General features: G+C 41.0%; 1 protein-coding gene across 1 annotated transcript in view; it reads left to right on the top strand.

The window, feature by feature from the left end:
* The first annotated feature begins 2167 nt into the window (after positions 1–2167).
* riok1 (RIO kinase 1 (yeast)) overlaps positions 2168–25863 on the top strand; it is a 41227-nt gene continuing 17531 nt past the window's right edge. Inside the window, exons 1-12 of the mRNA XM_078216804.1 lie at positions 2168–2330; positions 5668–5848; positions 6774–6861; positions 7608–7677; positions 10217–10259; positions 11122–11214; positions 13067–13179; positions 17379–17459; positions 19676–19762; positions 24084–24221; positions 25287–25390; positions 25713–25819. Coding sequence (XP_078072930.1) covers positions 2227–2330; positions 5668–5848; positions 6774–6861; positions 7608–7677; positions 10217–10259; positions 11122–11214; positions 13067–13179; positions 17379–17459; positions 19676–19762; positions 24084–24221; positions 25287–25390; positions 25713–25819 — 1209 coding nt within the window. The 5' untranslated portion in view covers positions 2168–2226. The remainder of the gene's footprint in view (positions 2331–5667; positions 5849–6773; positions 6862–7607; positions 7678–10216; positions 10260–11121; positions 11215–13066; positions 13180–17378; positions 17460–19675; positions 19763–24083; positions 24222–25286; positions 25391–25712; positions 25820–25863) is intronic.

The following is a 25863-nucleotide window of genomic DNA, read 5'->3' on the forward strand; positions in this document are numbered from 1 at the left end:
TTTTATTACCTGTATTCCTATCATCCAAGCTGGCTTCTTTAGTACGTAAACACATTATATATATGTATAAAACGGCACAGGCGACCTCAATGTTATCATCTATAATAAATGTTATTACTTTTATAGCTTATCACGTTACTTTTATTACCTGTATTTCTATAATTTCGGCTGTATTTTCCCTCATATATATAGACACATTATATATAACGGCATGGTACTTCACTGTTACCATACAAAATAATTTCAATTACTTTTAATGTTTATCACATTACTTTTATTATCTGTATTTCTACAATTTCAGCTGTATTTTTTCTCTAAAATGTATATAAACACATTATATATGTGTGTATATAAAACGGTACAGACGACCTCAATCTTATTATCCAAAAAGTACTCTTCATTACTTTTATTGTTTATCACTACTTTTATTACTCGTATTTCTATATTTTCAGCTGTATTCTTAAAATATATATAAGTATATGAACAACACAGGCAACCTCAATGCTACCATCCAAAATAATTTGTATTACTTTTATTGCTTATCACATTATTATTATTACCTGTATTTTTATAAGTTATGCTGCAACTGTACAGGACCTTGGTGAGACCGCATTTGGAATATTGCGTGCAGTTCTGGTCACCTCACTATAAGAAGGATGTGGAAGCGCTGGAAAGAGTGCAGAGGAGATTTACCAGGATGCTGCCTGGTTTGGAGTGTCGGTCTTATGAGGAAAGGTTGAGGGAGCTGGGGCTGTTCTCTCTGGAGCGGAGGAGATTGAGGGGAGACTTAATAGAGGTTTATAAAATGATGAAGGGGATAGATCGAGTGAACGTTCAAAGACTATTTCCTCGGGTGGTTGGAGCTATTACAAGGGGGCATAACTATAGGGTTCATGGTGGGAGATATAGGAAGGATATCAGAGGTAGGTTCTTCACGCAGAGAGTGGTTGGGGTGTGGAATGGACTGCCTGCAGTGATAGTGGAGTCAGACACTTTAGGAACATTTAAGCGGTTATTGGATAGGCACATGGAGCACACCAGGATGGTAGGGAGTGGGATAGCTTGATCTTGGTTTCAGATGAAGGTCGGCACAACATCGTGGGCCGAAGGGCCTGTTCTGTGCTGTACTGTTCTATGTTCTATGTTCTAAGTTCAGCTGTATTTTTCTCTACTATATATAAATATTATATATAACAACACGGTACTTCAATGTCACCTTCCAAAATTCAATATTTTTTTTACTACTTTTATTACTTATCACATTTACATTACCCGTTTTTCTATAATCGTGGCTACAATCTTCTCTAAAAATATATATTTCCAAACACATTATTTATATATCTATATATGATTGTTGTGTGTTTATAAATCAATGAAAGTCAATTCAATGTCACCATTCCAAACCCATAAAAGAAATTTACAAGCAACAGATTTTAAACAATGAATAACCTGATGGCTGTTAGGGAGATATTGAAAAATATCATAAAAGCAAAATACTGCGGATGCTGGAATCTGAAACAAAAACAGAAAATGCTGGAAATTCAGACCTGCTGACCTGAAAAGACGCGCTGGTTAGGTGCATTGGCCATGCTAAATTCTCCTTCAGTGTACCCGAACAGGCACCAGAGTGTGGCGACTGGGAGATTTTCATAGTAACTTAATTGAAGCGTTAATGTAAGCCTACTTGTGACACTGATAAGTAAACATAAACATAATTTTCCAGCATTTTATGCTTCTGTTGTAAAATATCATTTTTGGTTTGATTTCCGAGCTTTTTAAGTGGAGTTGGGCTATTGTCTGATAAAAGATGTGATTTGTTGATGAAATGAGGGGGGGCGGGGTGGAAAAAGTCAAATGAAATGGAAATGTTACGAGGGAAAATTTGATTTGATTTATTATTGTCACATTTTTCTAACTTGATGGAATCTTATTAAATTAATCTGTCAACACCTTGGCTGGGATGGAATAAGTCAAATGAAATGGAAATGTTATGAGGGCAGATGTTTCTAACACCGTGGAATATTTTTAAATTAATCTGTCAACACTGGCTGAATTGGGAAATGTTTTATTTTAAAGAAAACAAGCACTGCAATTGCTCTCTATCACGGTGGATGATGCTGAGTGGAGGAGGATATGTCCTGGTGAATGTGGGTGGGATTTCGGAAACGCGTTAGTCTGGACGCTGCTGCCGGCGGTGCGATTTGGTGCGGGGCGGCCGCCGTCGACATGGCGGCCCGGAGCCTTGTCGGTTACCAGGGGATGAGCTGCGGCGCAGCCCGGGACCTCTCCCCGCTCCCCGGGCAGTTTGACGATGCCGAGTCCGATCACAGGTGAGTGAGGAGCCGGGGGAGCGGCTCCAGTAGCGGTTACAGTGTCCCTCCGGGTCTGGACACCTTCCCTCCCCTCGTGTCCCCTCTGGGCCTGTTACCACCTGGGTCTCCATCAGTGTACAGTGCCCCAGAGTGGCAGCTGAGGGCAGGGGGAATCTCTGTCACAGTCCTGGGATGTAGGAGATCTGATTTGATTTATTATTGTCACATGCATTAGTATACACTGAAAAGTGTTGTTTCTTGTGTGTTATACAGACAGAGCATACCGTTCATAGAGAAGGAAAGGAGAGAGTGCAGGATGTAGTGTTACAGTCATTGCTAGGGTGTAGAGAAAGATCAACTTAGTGCGAGATAGATCCATTCAAAAGTCTGATGGCAGCAGGGAAGAAGCTGTTCTTAGTTGGTTATTACGTGACCTCAGACTTTTGTATAACATTGTTGGAGGGCTTAAAAGAGTTAGAATGAAGTTTTAGAAGCGAGAGTAAAAGATAGAATTAGAAGGTATGCTGGGCACAGCTTGCAAGAAGTCACTTCACTCTGGCACCATCTTGAGTTGAGATTGTACTGGGATACAATGAAAAGTATTGTTTGTTTTGTGTGCTAAACAGACAAAGTGCACCGTTCATAGAGTACATATGGGGGAAGGAGAGGAGAGTTTAAGTTTATTTATTAGTGTCACAGTAGGCTTACTTTAACTCTGCAATGAAGTTACTGTGAAAATTCCCTAGTCGCCACACTCCGGCACCTGTTCAGGTACACTGAGGGAGATTTTAGCATGGACAATGCACCTAACCAGCACATTTTTCGGACTGTGGGAGGAAACCAGAGCACCCGGAGGAAACCCACACATCATGGGGAGAACGTGCAGATTGTGCACAGACAGTGACCCAAGCTGAGAACTGAACCCGGGTCCCTGGTGCTGTGGGGCAGCAGTGCTAACCACTGTGCTGCCTGTTAATAGAGTGTTACAGTTACCGATAGGGTGTCAAAAAAAATCAGCTTAAGATGTGATAGGATCATTCAAAACTCTGATGGCAGCAGGGAAGAAGCAGTTCTTGAGTTGGTTGGTACGTGATCTCAGACTTTTAAAATCTTTTTCCTGAAGGAAGAAGCTGGCAGAGAGAATGTCTGGGATACATGGAGTCCTTGATTATATTGGCTGCTTTCCCAAGGCAGCAGGAAGTATAAACAGAGTCGGTGGATGGGAGGCTGATTTGTGTGATGGACTGGGCTATGTTCACAACTCTTTGTAGTTTCTTGTGGTCTTGGTCAGAGCAGGAGCCATACCAAACTGATACATCCGGAAAGAATGCTTTCTGTAGTGTATCTGTAAAAGTTTGTAAGAATCGTAGTGGACATGCTGTGGATGAGGGCAGGTGTATGATGAGTGTCCTATATGGTTGAGGGGCCCTGTCCACCACGGGGGGGGGGAGGTGAATCCTCAGCCAATGAAAAAGGAAGAATTTGATAGGTCTTTCTTTCTCTTTAACAGAGGATTGGCTTTCTAAAGAACCATCCTCCACCACCATCTCCCCCACCTCTAAGTCATAATGTTTGTTTGACTAAGTCAGGATGCTCGTTTGGCAAGTTGATGCAGACATAATGGGCCAAATAGTCCTCTTCCCCTGGAGTGTCCAAATGGCCTCCCCCTGCGCCGTAACAATTCTGTGATTCCAGCACAATGCCACCACTAAACACATCATCTGCTCCCCTCCCCAAGAGCATTCTGAAAAGCCTGTTCACTCCGCGACATTCTAGTCCACTCCTCAGTGATCTCCAACACTTTGTTCCCTTCCCATGGAATCACAGGCAATGTAAGACCAGTCCTTTTAGCTCCTCTCTCCTCACTGTCCAAGGCCCCAAACACTTCTTCCAAGTGAAGCAGCAATTTAATTGTACTTTCAGTTTAGTCTCCTGTATTTGCTGCTCCCAATGCAGTTTGCTATAAATTGGGGACACCAAATGAAGATTAGGTTACTGCTTTTTGCAACACCTCTTGCTCAGTCCTCAAGCATGACCCTACAAACTACCAGTTGTTTGCCATATTAATTCACCACCTTGCTCTCATGCTCACATCTCTGTCCTTTGCCTGCTGCAGTATTCCAGCGAAGCCCAATGCACCCTACAGCTTTCTGGACTCAATATTGAGTGCGGCAATTTCATAATTTACCCTGTCCCCATTTTGATCTGATATTTTGCCATGTACTGAATCATAGAAGAAACATAGAATCCAACAGTGCAGAAGGAGGCCATTCGGCCCATCAAGTCTGCACCGACCACAGTCCCACCTAGGCCCTACCCCTTAACCCCATGCATTTACCCGAGCTAGTCCCCCTGACACTAAGGGGCAATTTAGCATGGCCAATCCACCTAACTTGCACATCTTTGGACTGTGGAAGGAAACCAGAGCACCCGGAGGAAACCCACGCAAACACGGGGAGAATGTGCAAACTCCACACAGACAGTGACCCGAGCCAGGAATCGAACCCGGGTCCCTGGCGCCGTGAGGCAGCAGTGCTGACCACTGTGCAGCCCAATCTGAATCTTGATTTTTCATATTTTTTGCCTTCAGACAGAACAATTTGTTGTTCTGCCATTCACGCTTACCTGGAGAAATATTTCATTTCTTTACTACAATCATTATCACTTCCTTTGTTTTTGGTTCCATAAAATCTTTGTCATTTAATCGGCAATTAAAAGTCTAATGATGACCATGAAACCATTGTCGATTGTCGCAAAAACCCACATGGTTCACTAATGTCCTTTAGGGAAGGAAATTTGCTGTCCTTGCTTGGTCTGGTCTACAGGTGACTCCAGATCCACAGCAGTGTTGACTCTTAAATGCCCTCAGAGATGGGCAATAAATGGTGGTCCAGCCAATCAACGCCCATATCCTATGAACGAATAAAAAACACTCCCGTCCTCTACCCTATCCCAGACCGTCCCCTTTATTTATCCTCCCCCTCTCAATGGCATAAAACCCATCACTATTCTACTTTGCTGAAGAAAAGTCATATTCGATTTAAGACATGAATCCTGTTTCTCTCTCCAGCGTTTGCAGTATTTTGCTTTTCGCGTCCTGTCTTCACTGAATTTTTTCATTGCTTTTATTTTCTGCTCTCCATAATTAAGTCAGGAGACAATAGGGATTGAACCAGGGACCTGATAGGCTTGTATGTCTCAGCCACTCCTTAAAACTTACCTCTTTGACCAAGCTTTTAGCCATTTGCCCCAGTGTCTCCTTATGTGGCATGGTGTTAAATTTTGTTTGGTCAAGCATTTTGAGATGTTTTACCATGTTAAAGGTGCTCTATAAATGCACGTTTTTGTTGTTTAGTGATGGTGGCTGTCCCGAGCAAACAAAAGAGGCAGCGAAAAAAGTCAAGAGTGTGCATCCGAACAACTCGGACGAAGAGGAAACTTACATTGAGAGTGACGATGGTGAAGACTGGGACTGGGATGATTGTGATGGAGACCTCACCAAGCGCTACACTGCTTCCAGGGGTTACAACCAACAGGTAGTCCAATGCTTTGAAATTTCATAATGTGTTGAGATCGCTCATTTGATTGCTTACATTGGAAAATGGAAGACAGAATTGGTCCCATATAACCTATATTTCTAACAGCCTGCATGCATGATTCTGCTGCTATCAGATTTGAAGAGTTCTGATTAAATTCACTTTTCTGAAGCGCGTACCATATTCATTGATGAAATTAACCAGGAATAAAATAACAGGACAATTTTGCTAATAGTACCTTATATTATTGAATGCTTCTATGCGAGTTCCACATTTGGAAGACACATAGATGAGAAATTTTGTGTCAATTGAAAACAAATTTAAGCAAACTATGTTGTCTAAGAACATTGCATTTAGTAGCTATTTAAATAAAGCAATGGGTATTTGAGTTTTAATTGTTAGTAAAGTTCATCTATACATTTCCTTTGTTTTAAAACTTGTTATAGCGGATGCTGTAGTATTTTTCTTGTGTTAATTTTTGCCTTATATACTGTAGTTATTGTTTCTTAATATTAACATAAGCATGCAGAATCATAGAATCCCTACAGTGCAGAAGGAGGCCATTCAGTCCATCGAACCTGCACCAACAACAATCCCACCCAGGCCCTATCCCTGTACCCCCACACATTTACCCTGCTAATCCCCCTGACACTAAGGGGCAATTTTGCATGACCAATCCACCTAACCTGAATATCTTTGGAGTGTGGGAGGAAACCAGGGCACCCGGAGGAAACCCACGCAGACACTGGAAGAACGTGCAAACTCCAGACAGGCAGTGACCCAAGGCTTGAATTGAACCTGGGTCCCTTGTGCTGTGAGGCAGCAGTGCTAATTGTGCCACCTAAGATCTATCTTCCCTTGATTAATTTCAAGCTTGTGCTAAAATGTGATTCATAGCTTTTTCCGCAATGTTGTGTCGTTTCAGGCAAATAGACAGACTTCCTGTAACTCGGCAAAGATGTCCACTCCGTCAGACAAGGTCCTGAGAAGGTTTGAGCATAAAATTAATCTTGGTAAGTTTATTGGGACAGATCCTGTTCGTAATAGATATAATAAAATATTATATTTGGTTGTTTTAAGTTGTTGAACTAAATTATCTGTAATATTCAGCGGCTAAATGAGTGGGATTTCTGTGGTTTTATAACTGCAAATTATTTGTCAAGCAAATGCAAAAGACTTGTAAATCATATTAAAACTGAAAGCAGCAAATTTATTTTCTAATGCTATCTAAATTTTGTTCGTTTTGCACAAAATGAGGATTTGACCTGTGGTTTCTAATTGAGTTCAAATTCAACAAAATTATGCAAACATTTTCATTTGAGTTTTTGACCCTTTGTTAATTTATTATGCATTGAAAAATCCCTTTGTAGCATAGGAATTTGGAATGTCAATGCACCACATTACAGATTGATAGGATGAGGGTTCATGGTTACTTTTTCCTGCAAAGTTGAATTTCAAATCTCAGCGCACTAAATTATGCCGAAACGCAACTTTACAGGATGTGTCGGAAGGAAACTGGGTCGGTGTCATGTGTCTCCAAGTGGCCAATTGCAACGTAATGTTGTCAGAAGTCGAGACATGGGCCACTTCCATGCCAATTCCGTTTTGCAATGGGGCATTTGTTTAGGTGTGAAGAAGTGTCTAAAAGCTCTGATGCAGCATATGCTATAACATCATTGGAAGAAGATAGGTCTCAGAATTGGGAACAGAATTGTCTTATCTAAAGAATAATTTCTGATCTTTCGACTTTTTTTGTTAGATAAACTAAATTTTGATGACTCTGTGATAAACAGGGTAACTGAAAAGTCAAGGCAGAAACATACAGACATGTAAGTAAATCCTGGAGAGGTAGAAATTTTAAGCTAAGTATCACATTGAGCAGTTTTTATTAATGTACATAATACGATGTGTATTCTTATTTTAAAAAAATAGATTTCTACTGCATTGCGGTTATTGATAACTAAAGATAAATAGTTCCAATAGTGGCTGAACCTGTTTATCCAGTGAGTAACTGAGACATTTTATCAGATTTCAGGTTCAATCCTGAGTCTGTGATGAGTTAGGTGATGTCAACTGGCATAGAAATCAGGATGCCATAATTGATCTCCCATGCCAAGTGGTTAAGGATTAGTGATTCAGCCAGAGCTCTTACTTCTCTTTGCTGTTCATTGATTCCTGCAAATGTTAAACTTGGCTGTAATGCTCATTATCCATGGAACAGAGCCCATAAATAAGTCAAACCCCTTGAGGAAAGAAAGAAGAACCACAGGGAAAAATAGATGAAAAACAAGGCATTTAATTTGAGCTTTTTATTTTAATTTGTTCTCTGGTTCTGTGAATTGCTGGCATGACCATGTTAATTGTTGTCAGTAGTTCCCTCGATGCGGTTCCCATAGGGCTTACAGTTGAACTACTGTGGTTCTTATGGTGATTGTGTTAGCTAAGGAATCCCAGCATTTTGTTCAGCCTCTAGGTAATGTCTAATATCTCTAATTGAGGCTGGATTAGCACCAAAGTATTACTGTAAAATAATGATAGCATCTGAATGATGCAAACCGTCACTGATGTGCAAATTGTCCATCTGTCTGTGGCAAGGAAGAGAGAGCCCGTGAATTATAAATTGCTAGCTATTTGTGATGTTTCTCCCACTACGGGTTTGCTTTGCAAAGATAGTTCCTCATCCACAGCATCCACGTGGAGAAATTCATGAAATTGCTGCATTTCCACATTAATTGTTCATTCAATTTAGCACGTGGATTTTTCTAGTAACTAATCATCTAAATACCCTTTTAGCGATGCGTTACTTGTTAATTATTGCCAATCAACCTCTCTGACCCAAAAAGTGATCAATTATAAGTGTGGAGTCTCATTCCTTCAAGTAGTGAACTGTTGGAAATTTTAAAAATGCCTAATTTTAAGTTTGCTTTTTTTTTTCATTGAATTGAAAGAGAGAAAGACAACCATCTCTCTTTGGTCTTCTCTTTTATTTCCCTCTTTTTATTTCTCTTTCTGTACCTGATATTACGTGGAGTTCATTCGCTTCAATTCACCCTTCTTCTCAGGTTTTACGCTATTTAATTCTCAATCCCTTAATTTCACTGCTTAAGGAAGTACGATTATGTCCCTGTTGCCCTTGCAACACTATTGTAAGCTTGTACTTCCAGCAACTTTGTGAAAAGGTATTTTAAAATTTGCACATGCGGTAGCATGATGGTACAAAAGTTAGCCATGTCGTTGACAGTGAAGAATAAAACTGGAGATATCTGTGGATTAGTCAAGTGGGTAGAAAAATGGCAAATGGAATTCAATCCAGAGATATGAGAGGTCGTGACCCCAATTTTCCAGGACACGGCAATTACCGTTAGATTGTCACTGCGCTCCTTCTCTGTGTCACAATGGAGGTATGCATTCCTGGCCAAGTCTTCTGATCCCAGCTTCTTCAGAAACGTGGAGTGGTCTTCCATTAAACTGCTTTCTCGCCGTGCGAGATTGTTGGAGTGGGGAAGGTGGCAAGACACAGCCCCATTTTCCATTACTAGCTGCCGTCTTCTGATAAGTGTCCACTAATGCACTGAAAAGCTTTGGGACAGTTAAGCAGCATTCAGTGTGTTAGCGAGTTAGCGAATGTGTAGGTATGTAAATAGAAGGGTGGGTGGTTTGGGTAAGTGGGCAGGGTGGCAGGACGGGTGGGGATAATTGAGTTGGATTAGAAAGGGTTGTCAAGTTGGACGGTGAGTCAGTGGGTCAGGGGGTAGTTGGGGTATCAGGCAGGGAGTTGTTAGGTGAGGCAGACTAGTTGGGTGGTCAGGGAGTGGCGTCAATATCTGAGGAGTGGGTAGGGGGGGGCGGGGGGAATCAGTTGTTTAGTTATCCAGGCGATAGACTAGGATTTTTCCAACTAACATTTCAGGTAAGTAAAATTGATCAGTCCGAAGTTTTGGATTCTTAACTCGGAGCCAGAGACTTTATGGAGGGTCTTGTCGAGCAGGAGAATTGCTCATCAAACTTCCCAGGCAATTCCCACAGAGTCAGAGTGTTGGGACTTCCACAGGGTTGTGTCCCAAGATCAGAAGATATAGGTCATTGGGGAGGTCAACAAGTCAAAGGAACATTCAGTAAATGGTAGGATGTTTGAGGTGTGTAGAAGAACTTTGGGATGCATATTCAGAGATCTCTGAAGGCGACAGGGCAGGATAAGGCAATTAAGAAGGTAAATGGGATATTTTCCTTTTACATGTTTTTAAATCAGTGGTTTACCACAATTTTGTTGCATAGCAACATCCATGATCTGCATAGGACTCTTCATGACCTGAAATGTGCGTTTGAACTGGTTCAGCTTTCTTCATTATCGACCATTTGCTTTTTCAGGTTTCGAGTTAAAGATAAATCTGACCGAGCCACAGTAGAGCAGGTAATGATCAGTTATACTAATAAAAAAATGTACATGTGCTTGAGTAGCTCCGGGAAATGATGTATTTTGCAATGTTACTTTTAACCAGGGTGTAGATAATATTGGTAAGCAGCTTCAGTAAATCCACAAATTTTTAAAGAAGACTTGTAAAATAACAGCAACTTGTATTTATATAGCACCCACCTTTAATTAACAAACATCTCAAGGCACGATATATTGAGCATTTATGAAAAATATTGAATTTTTGTATTGCCATTTTAGTATCAAGTATAATTTTAAGCTTCTAGGCACCTAGCACAGAAATGTGAAGTAATTAAATATCAAATATTGTGGCAGAAAAATTGCCTTCACAATTTATCTGACATTTTTAATCTGCCGCATACAGTTTTCTTTTTGTTTTAAAAAAAAAAGAACTGTCTGGCCATTTTGATGCAGCAGCAGAAGTGACAGGAGCAGATTTGCTTTGTAATTCAATATAAAACATATTCATTATGTAGCCAGAATTAGGTTACTGACAAATGCTATTTTTTTTAAAATTAGTACAAAAGGAAATGAAAAGTTGGGGGATTATTATCTGTTCGAAAACGCTGCCATCTCCAAAATAAAATTAGATAAAATCTTTCTTTTGTGGTATTTTTTCTGATGTGACATTTCATGGACTTTGGTCTTGTAAAGACTCACTATTTTGAGTTTCCATTCCCCACCCTGCTGCCTCCAGTTGCTCCATGATGAATGTTACATGCACGTGTTTTTGGAAAGATTGCAATCGGTACACATTTGATGTATCTTCTGCATCGCTCAAGCATCTGCTCAGTTTATATAAACCACCATTTTTTTAAACTAAGTTTTTATAATTTTGTAGGTATTAGATCCGAGAACGCGAATGATCCTGTTTAAAATGCTGAGCAGAGGAGTGATCTCACAAATCCATGGATGTATCAGTACAGGCAAGGAGGTAAGTCCTACATGAAGGTGATGAGAATCACTTTGCAGTGATAAATATGTACCGTCCTCCCCCTCAATGTTACACAGCCAGTATGCCTGTAGATGGCATGGTAACCATGGTTATGGGATGAAGCCACCTAATGGAAAAATCACTCTTAACTGAATAAACAGAAAAAATCACAAAGGATAAGGAAATCTAAAACAGGCTGTTAGAACTGGTGAAGGAATGATGAAATAAATTTTGGGAGTCGTGACTTGCCATGGCCAAATACCAATTTTTTAAAAACAGAAATGTCAGTCAATAATGTCACTAACTCCTAAGGCTGCACTGTGCGTGAGTTTCCCCTGGGTGCTCCGATTTTCTTCCACAGTCCAAAAGACGTGTTAGTTAGGTACATTGGCCTTGCTAAATTCTTCCTCAGTGTTCCCGAACAGTCACCGGAGTGTGGCGACTAGGGGAATTTCACAGTAACTTCATTGCAGTGTTAATGTAAAGCCTACATGTGACACTAATAAATAAACTTTAAACAATCTGTTGACATGGAAAATATTGATGGCAAACAAAACGTAGTGTGCTGATGAGGATCCTCAAGTCAGGAGAAGATAGTGGGGTGAAGAAAATTAAAAATTAATTGATCCATTGAACGGGAAATAAACCAGTATAATTACAATGAAACCCCTCCCCTGCCACTCCCAAAATTAAATTGACCGCTGCTCACATTGAAGCTTTCTCATCTTCAACACTTTCCCATCCATATTTGGAAGCAAATTAGTTTACAGACCCTGCTGAGGCAAAATTTACATTCAGAACCAACCCCCCCCACCCACCACCCAATAGCTCACTTATCCACCTCCACCTAACGTTTTTCTATTTTGTCGTCCTCCTTCACCCCCTCTTTTTCTCTCCCACCACATCTTTCTCAGTCGCCCATTCCTCCCTACTCTCCCCTCCCACTTCCTGCACATCAGGCTGCTGCTTTAACCCTCAGTTCATTGTTTCCCTGTGACTTTGGAAATGCTATCAGGTAATCACCCTGGTTAGGTCAGCACAAACCAGGAAACAAACCTCAAACCTTTTGGTTCGGATGGTTTAGTACTAATAATTGGCAGGGGTGGGCAGGTCCTCGTAAGGGGAACTGCCCTTTGCCCCAATTAATGCCTGTAAGTGGCCATCCAGCCCCTCTTTTTGGGCTAACAGGCAGATGACAGCACAGTGGGTGATGGCAGGGGGTTTGGGGGGAAATGCGTAAATGAATGTAGCTGGATTTCAAGCGGGAAGAGGCAGGGGGTGGGGAGGGAGGGCGTCTCCATCAGAAGCCCCTTCAGATTGGGGGTTGTTCATCGAATCCCTACAGTGCCGAAGGAGGCAATTTGGCCCATTGAGTCTGCACCGACAACAATTCCACCCAGGCCCTGTCCCACATATTTACCCTGCTAACCCTTCTAACTTCACATCCTGGGACATTAAGGGCTAATTTAGCATGGCCAATGCACCTAACCCACACATCTTTGGACTGTGGGAGAAAACCGGAGCACCAGGAGAAAACCCATGCAGACATGAGGAGAATGTGCAAACTCCACACAGACAGTGACCCGAGGCCAGGAATCAAAATCCCTTTAAGAATAGTTATCCAATTAAGGCCCCAATGACCTCCAGACCTCCCTCCATCCCCCACCCCTCTCTGCCTATAGCCACAGCAGCGCTGGACGGCAGCTTTCCAAGGCTGAGCTGCTTTTCAACAGAAGGGCCTAGTACCTACCAACGCTCATCAGAGCCCCACCATCCTGATAATTCAGTCCATGGTCATTATCCAACTTATTCTTTCAAGCCCCCTTCAACAGTTTTTTGTCTCTACTAACAGGCAAATGTCTATCATGCGACTACAAACACTGGAGAAAACAGAGCAATAAAGATCTACAAAACTTCAATCTTAATTTTTAAAGATCGTGATAAATATGTTAGTGGTGAATTCAGGTAAGGTTTTCTTTTCTATTTTAAATTTCTTAGTTTATAGGCACCGTATTGGATTTGTAAACCATAGAAACAGAAGGAATGTATATTGTCCCTCACTTGTGTACAGCAATCTGTGAATTGCATATATTCATACATATCCAAAGTTAAATTTATTTTTGCGTACTGTAAACATTCAATGATTGTAGTCACCCCCCACCCTACCCTCAACAAAAATTCCCTAAGTAAAAGCCATATGCCATAGACAAATATGTGAAAGCTACGCGACTGGAACCTGAAAATAGAGTAACCAGCCTTCACTAAACCACATGAGTGTAACATATGAATTAAAGTTGTAGAACTTCAGGAAGTAACAACAATTTATTTATATAGCACCTTAAATGTGAGTAAAACATCCCTAGGTGCCTTTCAGGAAGATTACAAACAAAGTATGACACCAAGCCACGAGAGGAGGTATTAGGTCAGAGTACCTTCATTGCAGTGTTAATGTAAGCCTACTCGTGACACTAATAAATAAACTTTAAGACATCCAAAAGCTTGGTCAAATCGGTAGGTTTAAGAAGGAGGAAAGTGGATGCAGAGGCGAAAAGGGGCGGGAGAGAATTCCAGAGCTTGGAGCTGAGGTAACTAAAGGCACGCCCACCAATGATGGAACAATTATAATTGGGCATGCACAAGAAGCCAGAATTAGAAGAGCACAGATATCTCAGAGTTGTGAGGTTGAAGGAAGTTACAGAGATAGGCGGAATGCCATGGAGGGATTTGAAAACAAGGATGAGAAATTTTAAAATCAAAATGTTGCTTGACTGGGAGCCATTATAGATCAGCAAACATAGACAATAGAGTTTTGGTTAACCTCTAGTTTATGGAGAGTAGTATATGGGAGACCAGCAGGAGTGAATTGAAATAGTTGAGTTTAAAGGTAACCAAAAAAATTGGCAAAAATTTATTTACAATGATTTAAAAACTTTGATACACTACAAATTCAGAGGTATCATCAGATCTTTGAATAGAGTCTGCATATTGATGTGGTAGGGACCACATAGTAATTGTTATCCTCAATCAAGGTAAGTCTTCTGTCCTTTCCCGATCATCTTCAGTGCCATCCAAATAGTTGTTAAGCTTCCTAGTTGCAGTCCAGTAATAAAAGATGATGCAAATCCAGCTTCTTCACAAACTCACTTTATTCTCTTTTACAACTCCACATATTTCAGTAAGGCCCAATAGAAGCACAGATGTGGAGGAGCAGATTGGGAAGCAGATTCTGGAGAGATGTGATAATAACAGAGCGGTCGTGATGGGAGATTTTAATTTCCCAAATATCGATTGGAATATCCCTCTGGTAAGGGGTTTAGATGGAGAGGAGTTTGTTAGGTGTGTTCAGGAGAGCTTCCTGACACTGTATGTGGATAAGCCTACAAGAGGAGAGGCTGTGCTTGATTTGATATTAGGGAATGAACCTGGGCAGGTGTCAGATCTATCAGTGGGAGAGCATTTTGGGGATAGTGATCATAACTCTATCTCCTTTACACTAGCATTGGAGAGAGATAGGATCAGTCAAGCTAGGAAAGTGTTTATCTGGAGTAAGGGCAATTATGATGCTATTAGGCAGGAAATTAGAGGCATAAATTGGAAGGAGGTTTTCTCAGGGAAATGTACGGAAGAAATGTGGCAAATTTTCAAGGAAAATTTGTCTGGAGCTCTGCACGGCAATGTTCCGGTGCGACAGGGGAGTTATGGTAGGTTACAGGAACCGTGGTGCACGAAAGCTGTAACGGATTTAGTCAGGAAGAAAAGAAAAGCCTACAAAAGGTTCAGGGAGCTAGGTAATGTTAGAAATCTATAAGAGTATACAACTAGTAGGAAGGAACTAAAGAAGAAAATTAGAAGAGCCAGGAGGGGACATGAGAAGGCCTTGGCAGACAGGATAAAGGAAAACCCCAAGGCATTCTACAAGTATGTGAAGAGCAAGAGGATAAGATGTGAAGGAGTAGGACCTATCAAATGTGACGGTGGGAAAGTCTGTATTGAACCGGTTGAAATAGCAGAGGTACTCAATGAATACTTTGCTTCAGTATTCACAGTGGAAAGGGATCTTGGTAGTTGCAGTGCAGACTTGCAGTGGACTGAGAAGATTGAGCATGTGGGCATTAGGAAAGAGGATGTGTCAGAGCTCTTGAAAAGCATCAAGTTAGATAAATCGCCGGGACCGGATGGGATGTACCCCAGGTTACTGTGGGAGGCGAAGGAAGAGATTGCTGATCCTCTGGCGATGATCTTTGTGTCGTTAATGGAGACGGGAGAGGTTCCGGAGGATTGGAGGATGGCGGATGTGGTTCCGTTATTTAAGAAAGGGAGAAGAGATAGCCCAGGAAATTATAGACCAGTGAGTCTAACCTCAGTGTTAGGTAAGTTGATGGAGAAGATCCTGAGAGGCAGGATTTATGAACATTTTGGAAAGGAATCGTATGATCAGAAGTAGCCAGCATGGCTTTGTCCGAGGCAGATCATGCCTTACGAGTCTGATTGAGTTTTTTGAAGACACTTAGACGAGGGAAGAGCGTTAGATGTGGCTTATATGGATTTCAGTAAGGCGTTTGATAAGGTGCCCCATGCAAGGCTGATGGAGAAAGCGAAGGGGCATGGGATACAAGGGGACATTGCTTTGTGGATTCAGAACTGGTTTGCCCACAGAAGGCAAAGAGTGGTTGTAGATGGGTCTTTTTCAGAGTGGAGGTCGGTCACCAGTGGGGTGCCCCAGGGAACTGTTCTGGGACCCTTGCCCTTTGTGATTTTTATAAATGACCTGGATGAGGAAGTGGAAGGATGGGTTGACAAGTTTGCTGATGACACAAAGGTTGGAGGTGTTATGGATAGTGTAGAGGGATGTCAGCAGTTGCAACGAGACGTAGATAAGATGCAAGACTGGGCGGAGAAGTGGCAGATGGATTTCAACCCAGATAAGTGTGTGGTGGTTCATTTTGGCAGGTCGAATAGGATGGAAGAATATATTAAGGGTAAGACGCTTGGCAGTGTGGAACAACAGAGGGATCTTGGGGTCCGGGTTCATAGGACACTCAAAGCGGCATCGCAGGTAGAGGCTGTGGTTAAGAAGGCGTATGGAATACTGGCCTTCATCAATAGAGGAAATGAGTTTAGAAATCGGGAGATAATGCTGCAGCTGTAGGACCCTGGTCAGACCCCACCTGGAGTACTGTGCCCAGTTCTGGTCGCCTCATTACAGAAAAGATGTGGAAGCCATAGAACGGGTGCAGAGGAGATATACGAGGATGTTGCCGGGATTAAGTGGTATGCGTTATGAGGATAGGTTGAGAGAGCTAGGTCTATTCTCCTTGGAGAGGCGAAGGATGAGAGGTGACCTGATAGAGGTGTATAAGATGTTGAGAGGTATTGATAGAGTGGATTCTCAGAGGCTTTTACCCAGAACTGAAATGGTTGTCACGAGAGGCCATAGGTTTAGGGTGCTGCGGAGTAGGTATAGAGGAGATGTTAGGGGTAAGTTTTTCACTCAGAGGGTGGTGGGTGTGTGGAATCGGCTGCCGGTAGTGGTGGTGGAAGCGGATTCGATAGGGTCTTTTAAGAGACTTTTGGATAGGCTCATGGAGGTTAGTAAGATAGAAGATTATAGATGAGCCTAGAAGGTAAGGAAATTGTTCGGCGCAACTTGTGGGCCGAAGGGCCTGTTTGTGCTGTAGCTTTTCTATGTTCTATACACGCACCCAACACCCAGTACCACCTGTAACCCCTTCATATATCCCGGTGAGGACTATTAACCAATTAACATACAAATTATGTCTAAAGTGGAAGGTTGCAGTTAACCCATTCCTAACAGTGGTTAGACGTTCAATATTCCAGAACTATTTATAATAATCTATGAACCCAATGCATTTTCACTATTTAAAGTTACTGATATTACAGTAGAATCTAAACTTTATTTATTATTCACTATTTCATAATGCTGTTAATGTATTTCATACCAGTTCGTGTTTTAAAGTCTGTAAAAGAACTGTCATTAGCTGTAGAAAAATTAAAAGAAATTCATTTGACAAACAGTTGAAGTAGTGAGATGGAAGTATTAACTTTCTTGGAAGCAAAGTGTCTCTCCTATTAATAGACTTGTTGAATGTCATGTCCTTTCTAAACATTTTAAAACATTGAAAGAAGCAGCAATTCTTTTCTAGGTTCCGCCATGGATATTGTAAGGGAAATCCAAGAAAAATGGTGAGGACTTGGGCAGAGAAGGAAATGCGAAATTTAATCAGGTATCACAAGTAACATGTTAGAACTTTTCTATTTGCTTTGCTATCTTTATATAGAGCTGGCTGAAGATAAGAGACATAACACTTTTTATAACTAACCAGTCGGGCCTGGGTGAGGGAGTTGCATTCAGCCCTTGGGTATGGCCCAGTCAGGTCTGATGGTTTGAGAGGAACTGTGTAGGTGGGGCAGTAGCCAGGGAGTGGGGGAGACCCCTGAGGGGTTGGGGCATCCTGTTGGTGCAGGGTGAGGGATTCCACTGGGGTGCCAGGGTTATTGGGTGCAGTCCCATGGGGGTTTGGCCTGCGTCTGTGCAGTAGTTACCCAGAAGTTAAGAGGTTTTAATTGTTCCAACTTTTTCTGGGTAACTATTGATGTAACCCTGGCAGAGCCATTTGCAGTTTGCGATTTAAATCACATTTTCAGCTCGTTCCCAGCACGGGGCAATTGCCATGCAAACCTTTCCTGTGAAGTTCCGAGGAGGATTCCTGGGAGCATGTTTGGGGTACCATCCCCAATCTGATGCTGGAGAGCTTGGAAATTATGGCCTAATGGCTTGAACAATCCTGCCCCTATTCCTATCCTCCATTATTAAATGTGACTACTTCTTTCATCTAATCCAGTCATTCCTTCGGACGACAGGCAGAATATGTTGCCATAATCGGCACGGTCTACCAGCTCTTTCTAAGGAAATCGTTTACGGCAACAGCTGCTCTTTTCAGAGCAAGTTTTACATGGTGTAATAATCATCTCACTCATTCTAAAGTGTATTCATCACTCTTGTGTAAGCACACAGCAGCCAATTTTTATACAGCATGGTCTCACAGTCAGCAGTAAAATAAATGTGGTTAAAAGATAAATCTTTACAGGACATGAGTGGAACCTCCTTGCAAATCTAAACCATGAAAAGGGATTGTTTTAGGAGCCTTGGTCATATTCGCATTATAACATTGGTTAATCGTGCGGGTCGTTTATCCCCAATTATTTTGTGAAGATACTGTACAAGATTTAAATCCTAAATTATTGTTCTCCCCTCTCTCGAGACATTTTTTTAAGCGACAGTATTTGAGACCATGGCCGGAATTCTCCGGCCATTCACGCCGGTGGAATTCTACTGTCCTGCCGGCAGCACACACCCACCCGTGGGTTCCCCGCCGGCATGGGGTGATGTCAATGGGAATTTCCATTGACAGCCATGGGACCAGAGAATCCCACTGCTAGCAAATAACGCGCCACCACCCGCCAACAGGAAACACACGGCTGAGAGCCGGAGAATCTCGCCCCTTAAGTTTAGTTTTGAGGATTTTTTTCAACCTTGGGTTCTGTTTTGGTTTCTATGTCTCAGATGTTCCTCTGCCCAGATATTGAGCTGAATTTGTAACAGATCCATGATTGGAAACTCAAAACATTCCAGTTTATTTTAGCTACTATTATCACATCTCCCACTGGTGATCTTTGTTGTCATCAGAAGGTGATATCAAGCACCAGACTGTGACCTGGGCCCAATCAATTTAGCAAAACAAGTGAATTAAGATGATTAGATGATATAAGTTTTAATTAGTTGTTTAAGCTTGGGTGGCTCCTCAAGCAGTTTGCAATTTTGGGGATAAAATGGTCATCTTAATTTTTATGTCCCAAGTTCTTTTGCTATCACCTAGAAAAGCTGTATAGTTTGATTAATACTTGTCATGATGTAGGTTGTCTTGATTTGGAAGAATTCCTTTACATAACTTCAGTGGGACCAAATAAATGTCAATCATAACATACCTGAAAAACAATCCCAAAATATGTTCGAATTGAATAATGTGACCCCCTTCTTTAGATACCAGTTTCAGAAAGGCCAACTCGTATTTCCAAAAGTCTATATGTTAAAATGGCAAATGATTCTACTGACTGAAAATAAGAAATCAACTTGCTACTTGCCTGATACACCATCAAAAGGAGTTCATTTAAATCTGAATTACAATGAAATGATTGCGCAAGCACTTTATTGACTCTTCAGTTATATGTTCTCTTGAACTAATAAGCTGTCAGACACTAGCATTTGAACACTTGAATGCATCTCCATAAATTTGCTTAAATGGAACAGATTGAATACATTAAAATAGCTGATGATGGTAAGCTATGAGAACATGATAAGTGTTTATGTGACAGCAAAATGCAAATGCCAGGTCATCTATTTTACGATGATAAAATGTAATTCTGTTTATTTTGGATATAGGCTACAAACAGCAGAAATACCCTGTCCAGAGCCAATCATGCTCAGGAGTCACGTGCTTGTTATGGGATTTATAGGTAAAGATGATATGTGAGTATTTTTTTCATTTTATGAAATTCAAATCAGAACCTTTATTTAAGTGATATTCTGTAAGGAATAATTTAGCTAACAAAACTATATGTCACGCACATAATGTATTAATCATCTAGGATTGGAAGAAAGTAGAACGGTTAAAATGGAGACTATAGTGGTGACTGTTTTTTAAAATTCATTTATTGCCCGTACCTAATTGCCCGTGTATTGAACTGAGAATTAGACCATTTCAGAGGTCATTTTTAAGAGTCAACCGCATTGCTGAGGATCTGGAGTCACATGTAGGCCAGACCAGGTAAAGGGCAGCAGATTTTCTTCCCTAAAGGACATATGTGAGCCAGATGGGTTTTACGACAATGGTTTCATGGTTATCATTGGACTTTAATTCCAGATTTTTTTTAAATTAAACTGCTGGGATTAGAACCTGGTCTCCAAAGCATTGGTGTTAATTTTGTTCAATTACATTCCTGTAAAGCACCGTGGGACCTTTTCCTACATTGAAGTCTCTACATAAGTGCAGATGGGCGGCACGGTAGCACAGTGGTTAGCACTGCTGCTTCACAGCTCCAGGGACTTGGGTTCGATTCCCGGCTTGGGTCACTGTCTGTGTGGAGTTTGCACATTCTCTTCGTGTCTGCGTGGGTTTCCTCCGGGTGCTCCGGTTTCCTCCCACAGTCCAAAGATGTGCGGGTTAGGTTGATTGGTCATGCTAAAATTGCCCTTAGTGTCCTGGGATGCGTAGGTTAGAGGGATTAATGGGTAAATATGTAGGGATATGGGGATAGGGCCTGGGTGGGATTGTGGTCGGTGCAGACTCGATGGGCCGAATGGCCTCTCTCTGTGCTGTAGGGTTTCTAAGATTTCTAAGATTACTTTGAGTCTCTGGATTACTAGTTCAATGACAACACGATTACGCCACCACTCCCCTTTGTGTGTGCTCTAGAACAAACCCTTAGTTTTTGCGGAAGTCAATCATTTCAAACTTTGATGGTAGTGCTTGCAAACGCATGGTAGGCGCACTTTATACCTAATTGAATTTGGCACATTTATGAAAGGAAATGCTACAATAATTCATAAACATTGTGTGTTAAAGGATTCTAGTAACGGGGAACATCAGTTTATGCAACAACCTGCACTTATGTAGAGACTTCAATGGAGGCAAAAGGTCCCACGGTGCTTTACAGGAATGTAATTGAACAAAATTAACACCAAACAAAGGAAATATTAGGACATGTATTTGGAGGCTAAGTGAAAGAAATTGGCTTTAATGAGCATTCTGAAGAAGGAGAGAAAGGTGGAGAAGCAAAGGAACATGGGCAGGAAATTCTAGACCTGGATAGCTGAAGACATGGCCACCAATGGCGTGATATTGGAAGTGGGTAAGGCACTGGAGATCAAAATTGGAAGAATACAGAGCTTTTGGAAAATTGTACGGTTGGAGGTGGTTAGGGAGGGAGAGATCCTGCATTTGCTTAATCCTGTTTGCTTCAGTCTATGCAAAGACTTCATTTTAAGATATTTCTACCTATGCACATTCACATTTAAATTCTAGACTGTAGGTGTTAACGAACTCTGCTGAACAATTGTAGCTAACTTGACTACATGTAGAATCAGAAGGCTAAAGGTTAGCTAGAAATGGATTGCATTCCTGAAGGGTACACAACGCAGGCAAACAACAGCATTACAGTAGCTGCAAGGATTCTTTTTCTAAGTTGGGGACAGCTTGTGAAGGACACTTCCAATAACGAGATAAGGGTTGAGATATATTTTGGTTTTACAGTTTTGTGTTCAGTTGTTTCAAGCTCAGTTCAGTGTGTTGAAGTTCAGTACTGAACTTTTATTTTACTGCTTCTGTCGTGTTAATCTTTTAAGTTCTGTTCAATAAAAGAAAAGCAATTTTAAACTCGTACCAAGTGCTATCCCCTCGTCTGTTCAAACTAATGAATGGACCCAACAGGGGGGTAGATAAGGGTGAGGTTATGGAGGGATTTGAACAGAAGGATCCATGTTTCAAAATTGAGGTGTTGGTGAATCAGGAGCCAATGCAGGTCAGCAGTGCAGAGATGATGAGTGAATGGCACACGGTATCAGTTGGGATACAGGCAGTAGTCTTTTGGGTGAGCTCAGGTTTATGGTGGGTGGAAGCTGGGTGTCTGGCATGGAAAATATTGGAATAGATGAGTCTGGAGGTAACAATGGTGTGAATGAGCGTTTCAGCAGCTATGGGCTAAGTAAGGCACGGGTGGATGCTGGCGATATTATTGAACTGTAGTCCTTGTGAAGGAGAGGAGTTGGGCACTCAGCTTGGGGTCATACATGATGCTGCGGTTGTGAACATCCTGGTTTAACCAGAGACAGTGGTGAGGGAGGGTGATGTAACTGATGGCGAGGAAATGGGGATCGTGGCAAAGCCCAAAATAGTGGCCTTCCCCATAATTAATCTGAACAAATTGTGACTCATCCAGGGCTTGATATCGGACAGACAGCCTGATAACGAAGGGGCAGTGGAAGTGTTTAGAGAATTAGTGGTGAAATAGAGCTGATGTCTCAGCATGCACATGGAACCTGACTTTGTTGTCTTTGGATGGCGTTGGTGAGGAACAGAATTAGGGTAACTATAGATTTATGGATACTCCAGAGCTAACCGTGCAGGGGCCACTTTAGGAAATCATTTCAGGAAATTAAAGGTTTAAAGTTTATTTATTAGTGTCACAAGTAGGCTTACATTAACACTGCAATGAAGTTACTGTGAAAATCCTCTAGTCGCCACACTCCGACGCCTGTACGGGTACACAGAGGGAGAATTTAGCATGACCTAACCAGCACATCTTCCAGACTATGGGAGGAAACCAGAGCACCCAGTGGAAACCCACGCAGACACGGGGAGAACATACAAACTCCATACAGACAGTGGTCCAAGCCGAGAACTGAACCCGGGTCCCTGGCGCTGTAAGGCAGCATTGCTAACTACTGTGCCAGCGTGTATCCCCTGACTGACTGAGTGGGTGAGTGTTTGAGTGGCATCAGGCAGGGGTAGTCCCACTCAGTAGTATAAAGGAATTAATAATTAAAATATCACTGGAACATTTTCATCCTAAGAATAACAGAACAGAATTAGTAGGTTTGAAAGGAAATTGTGAGTGGATGTAAAGGAATATTCTGTGAAAAAGAATAGATGTTGATCTTTCAAAAAAAGGCTTAATAAGCATGAGGGTCTATTCCTTTTTGTAAAATTTATGTTCTTGTAAAATTTACTCCCTAGGTTTCTCTTCTACTTTACCAGTTCTAATTTGTGTATTGTGTTCTAAATCTCTAAGACAAAAATATGATTTCCCTGATCTGTATATAATCTGCCCTTTGATTCTTGATAAGAATAAGTTATTTAAATTACCTAATTACGTGCAGTTTTTAATAGTGTTTGGAATGCTCCATTGATTTTTAATTTGATACTCTGGTTCCCCCAGAGACCAGGTGAATTTACTCAGTGAGTAGCTGAACCACACAAATCAGCTAAGTTCCAGTTTTGTTCTCAGGCTGTACCAGGTAAACTGATTTCAGCTAGGACGGCAACAGCTGAGGCATCAAGGAGGGGGGAATCAGCACAGGATGCATACATTTGAACACTGGTAATAGTGATCACATTTGGTCTCGGTGAGATTTAGACTGAGCTCAAAGCACAGATCCTTGAACAAATTAGCAAAGAATTTCTGGCACTCTGGAACAACTCAAAAGGAGTTGAGAATATTTTGTCAAAATATTTTTTCTGTAAGTTAAACATTAACTGGCTTCAACTTGTGTGTCATAACCTCCTTTAAAATGTAAAATAAACATGTTGTAGAATTGCAGAGTAAACCTTTAGTGTGAAAGACATATTAAAACATAATCAAAATCTCACAAATTAAGCCTAATTATAAACATTGCATATTTATGCATATTTGAAAATAATTCAAATGAGCTCTTAATCTAATATTTTTCCTGTTGATCATGTCACATATACCCGCCTTGTGTTGGATGCACAACCTGACTTCCCTTACTTTTATTGTCTATATGGGAAAATCAAATACATTTTTCTTTCATTTCTTGTAAGCAACCTATTTTAAAGAAGGAGTTTTAGAAATTTTGTACAGGTATATATCTATATTTAAGTAGCTGTATTAGAGAAAAAAAAGTTGTAGGTTCACTGCAATCTGTACACCAAGATCTCACTTTAAAACTACAAATTTCTACTTGGAGTTTAAAAAGCAATGATCAAAGACTTGAATTCTTTCAGCTCCAATTAATAGCCAGTGCTTTAACTGACTTCCCTTTTGTTCTTTAGGCCAGCTCCACTGTTGAAGAATGCTCACTTATCTGAATCCAAGGCCTGTGAGCTATACCTCCTTGTGATTCAGTACATGCGAAGAATGTATAAGGATGCCAGACTGGTTCACGCGGATCTCAGTGAATTTAACATACTGTAAGTCGTGTCCTGATGTCTGTCTGTCTATTGAATCGTGACAGTGGTTAGAGTTTCTAATGCATTTGTTCCTTTATAATTTCTCCCCTCAGACTTCCCCCTATGCCCTGCCCAAACTTGGGCAGTTTTCTATGTTAAGAACACTTTATTTACTGTGCATTGTTATCAGGTTACTGTTTATTATAACATTTGTTACATATTGTATGTAATTCTGCATTCCTTTACACCCAAAGTTACAACAATGTTTTGGCATGTATAATAACTGAAGCAGCAAGTACTTGCATTTATATTGCTGTTTTCATTTAGGAAAATGTAGCCAGGCATTTCACAAAAGTGTAATCAGTCAAAAATTGTCACACAACTAAAGGAGGAGGTGTAGATCATAAAATGATAGAACGCCTACAGTGCAGAAGGAGACCATTTGGCCGATTGAGCCTGCACTGATGACAATCCCACCCATGCCCTATGTATTTATCCTGCTAATCTCCCTGACACTAAAGCGCAATTTAGCATGGTCTTATCAGCCTAACCTGCACACCTTAATTTAGTCCATCAACTGTAATGAAATTCAACTATGATGGGGGTAAATCACAGAATTTAGAGTCAAAGAAATGGCTGGATATAGATCCAGGCCTTGGAACAGATTTGTGGGAGAACCAGGACCTTCAAAATTAACAATTAAAATCAAGAAGTGGGATCACAGGAGAGCAGGTAGGTGATTGATTAGCTGGTGAGTTTTGCAGTTGTACTTTTGCTCTTTAAGCTAGGGAGGTGTGTCAAGCTCAGAATAAAGAAGCTAATTTACTATTTAAATCAATAAGCTTTCTTAAAATAAGTCTTGCATCCTTCAGCTTATTTCTGTTAAGTTTAGTTAGTCTAATAAGTAGAGGCATGGTAGGGCACCTCGGTCCCATTTATTGCACATCCTGTCCCACAGGACGGTGTGGTGCAGGAATTATTGTCAGCTGAGTGAGATCAAGCTCCGGGTTTTGGAATTTAAGTCAAAGCCAAGACTTTGAAGAAGGAGGTGATTGGTATGCACTTTATTTTTCTGGTATCCTGCAGGTACCACAATGGGGGAATTTATATAATTGATGTATCACAGTCGGTGGAGCACGATCACCCTTGTGCCTTGGAGTTTCTCCGAAAAGACTGTCTCAACATTAATGGTGAGTCAAAAACAACAATTATTTTAGTTTTTGCTCAGATCTTTTCCTTGCTAAACCAGTGAAAATGATCAATAGTTATATAGTAAATCTGTCATATTTAAGTAGGTTAAGCATTGAATGTACATAAAATAGCTAATGTAACCAACTAAACGTTTTGAGCGTTAGAAAAGCAAACTACCACCTAATTTAACATTTAAAGCAGACCACCTAGATTTGTAGAAGGTTTTGGATTTACATGCTCGGATTTTACGGAATTTAAAGAATTTTGTGTCTTCCATTAATATTGAAATGTAGTTAATTATTATGTCCTTTTTCTTGATAGAATTTTTCCGTAAACATGATGTTGCTGTGATGACTGTGCGAGAACTTTTTGAATTTGTCACAGACCCTTCAATTATGGAAGATAATCTTGATGCTTACCTTCAGAAGGTAGGACTTTATATACCTGCACTTTCATAAAATGTAAATTGATT

The sequence above is a fragment of the Mustelus asterias genome, chromosome 7 (assembly GCF_964213995.1).
Source record: "Mustelus asterias chromosome 7, sMusAst1.hap1.1, whole genome shotgun sequence".
In the NCBI taxonomy this organism is placed as follows: Eukaryota; Metazoa; Chordata; class Chondrichthyes; order Carcharhiniformes; family Triakidae; genus Mustelus; species Mustelus asterias.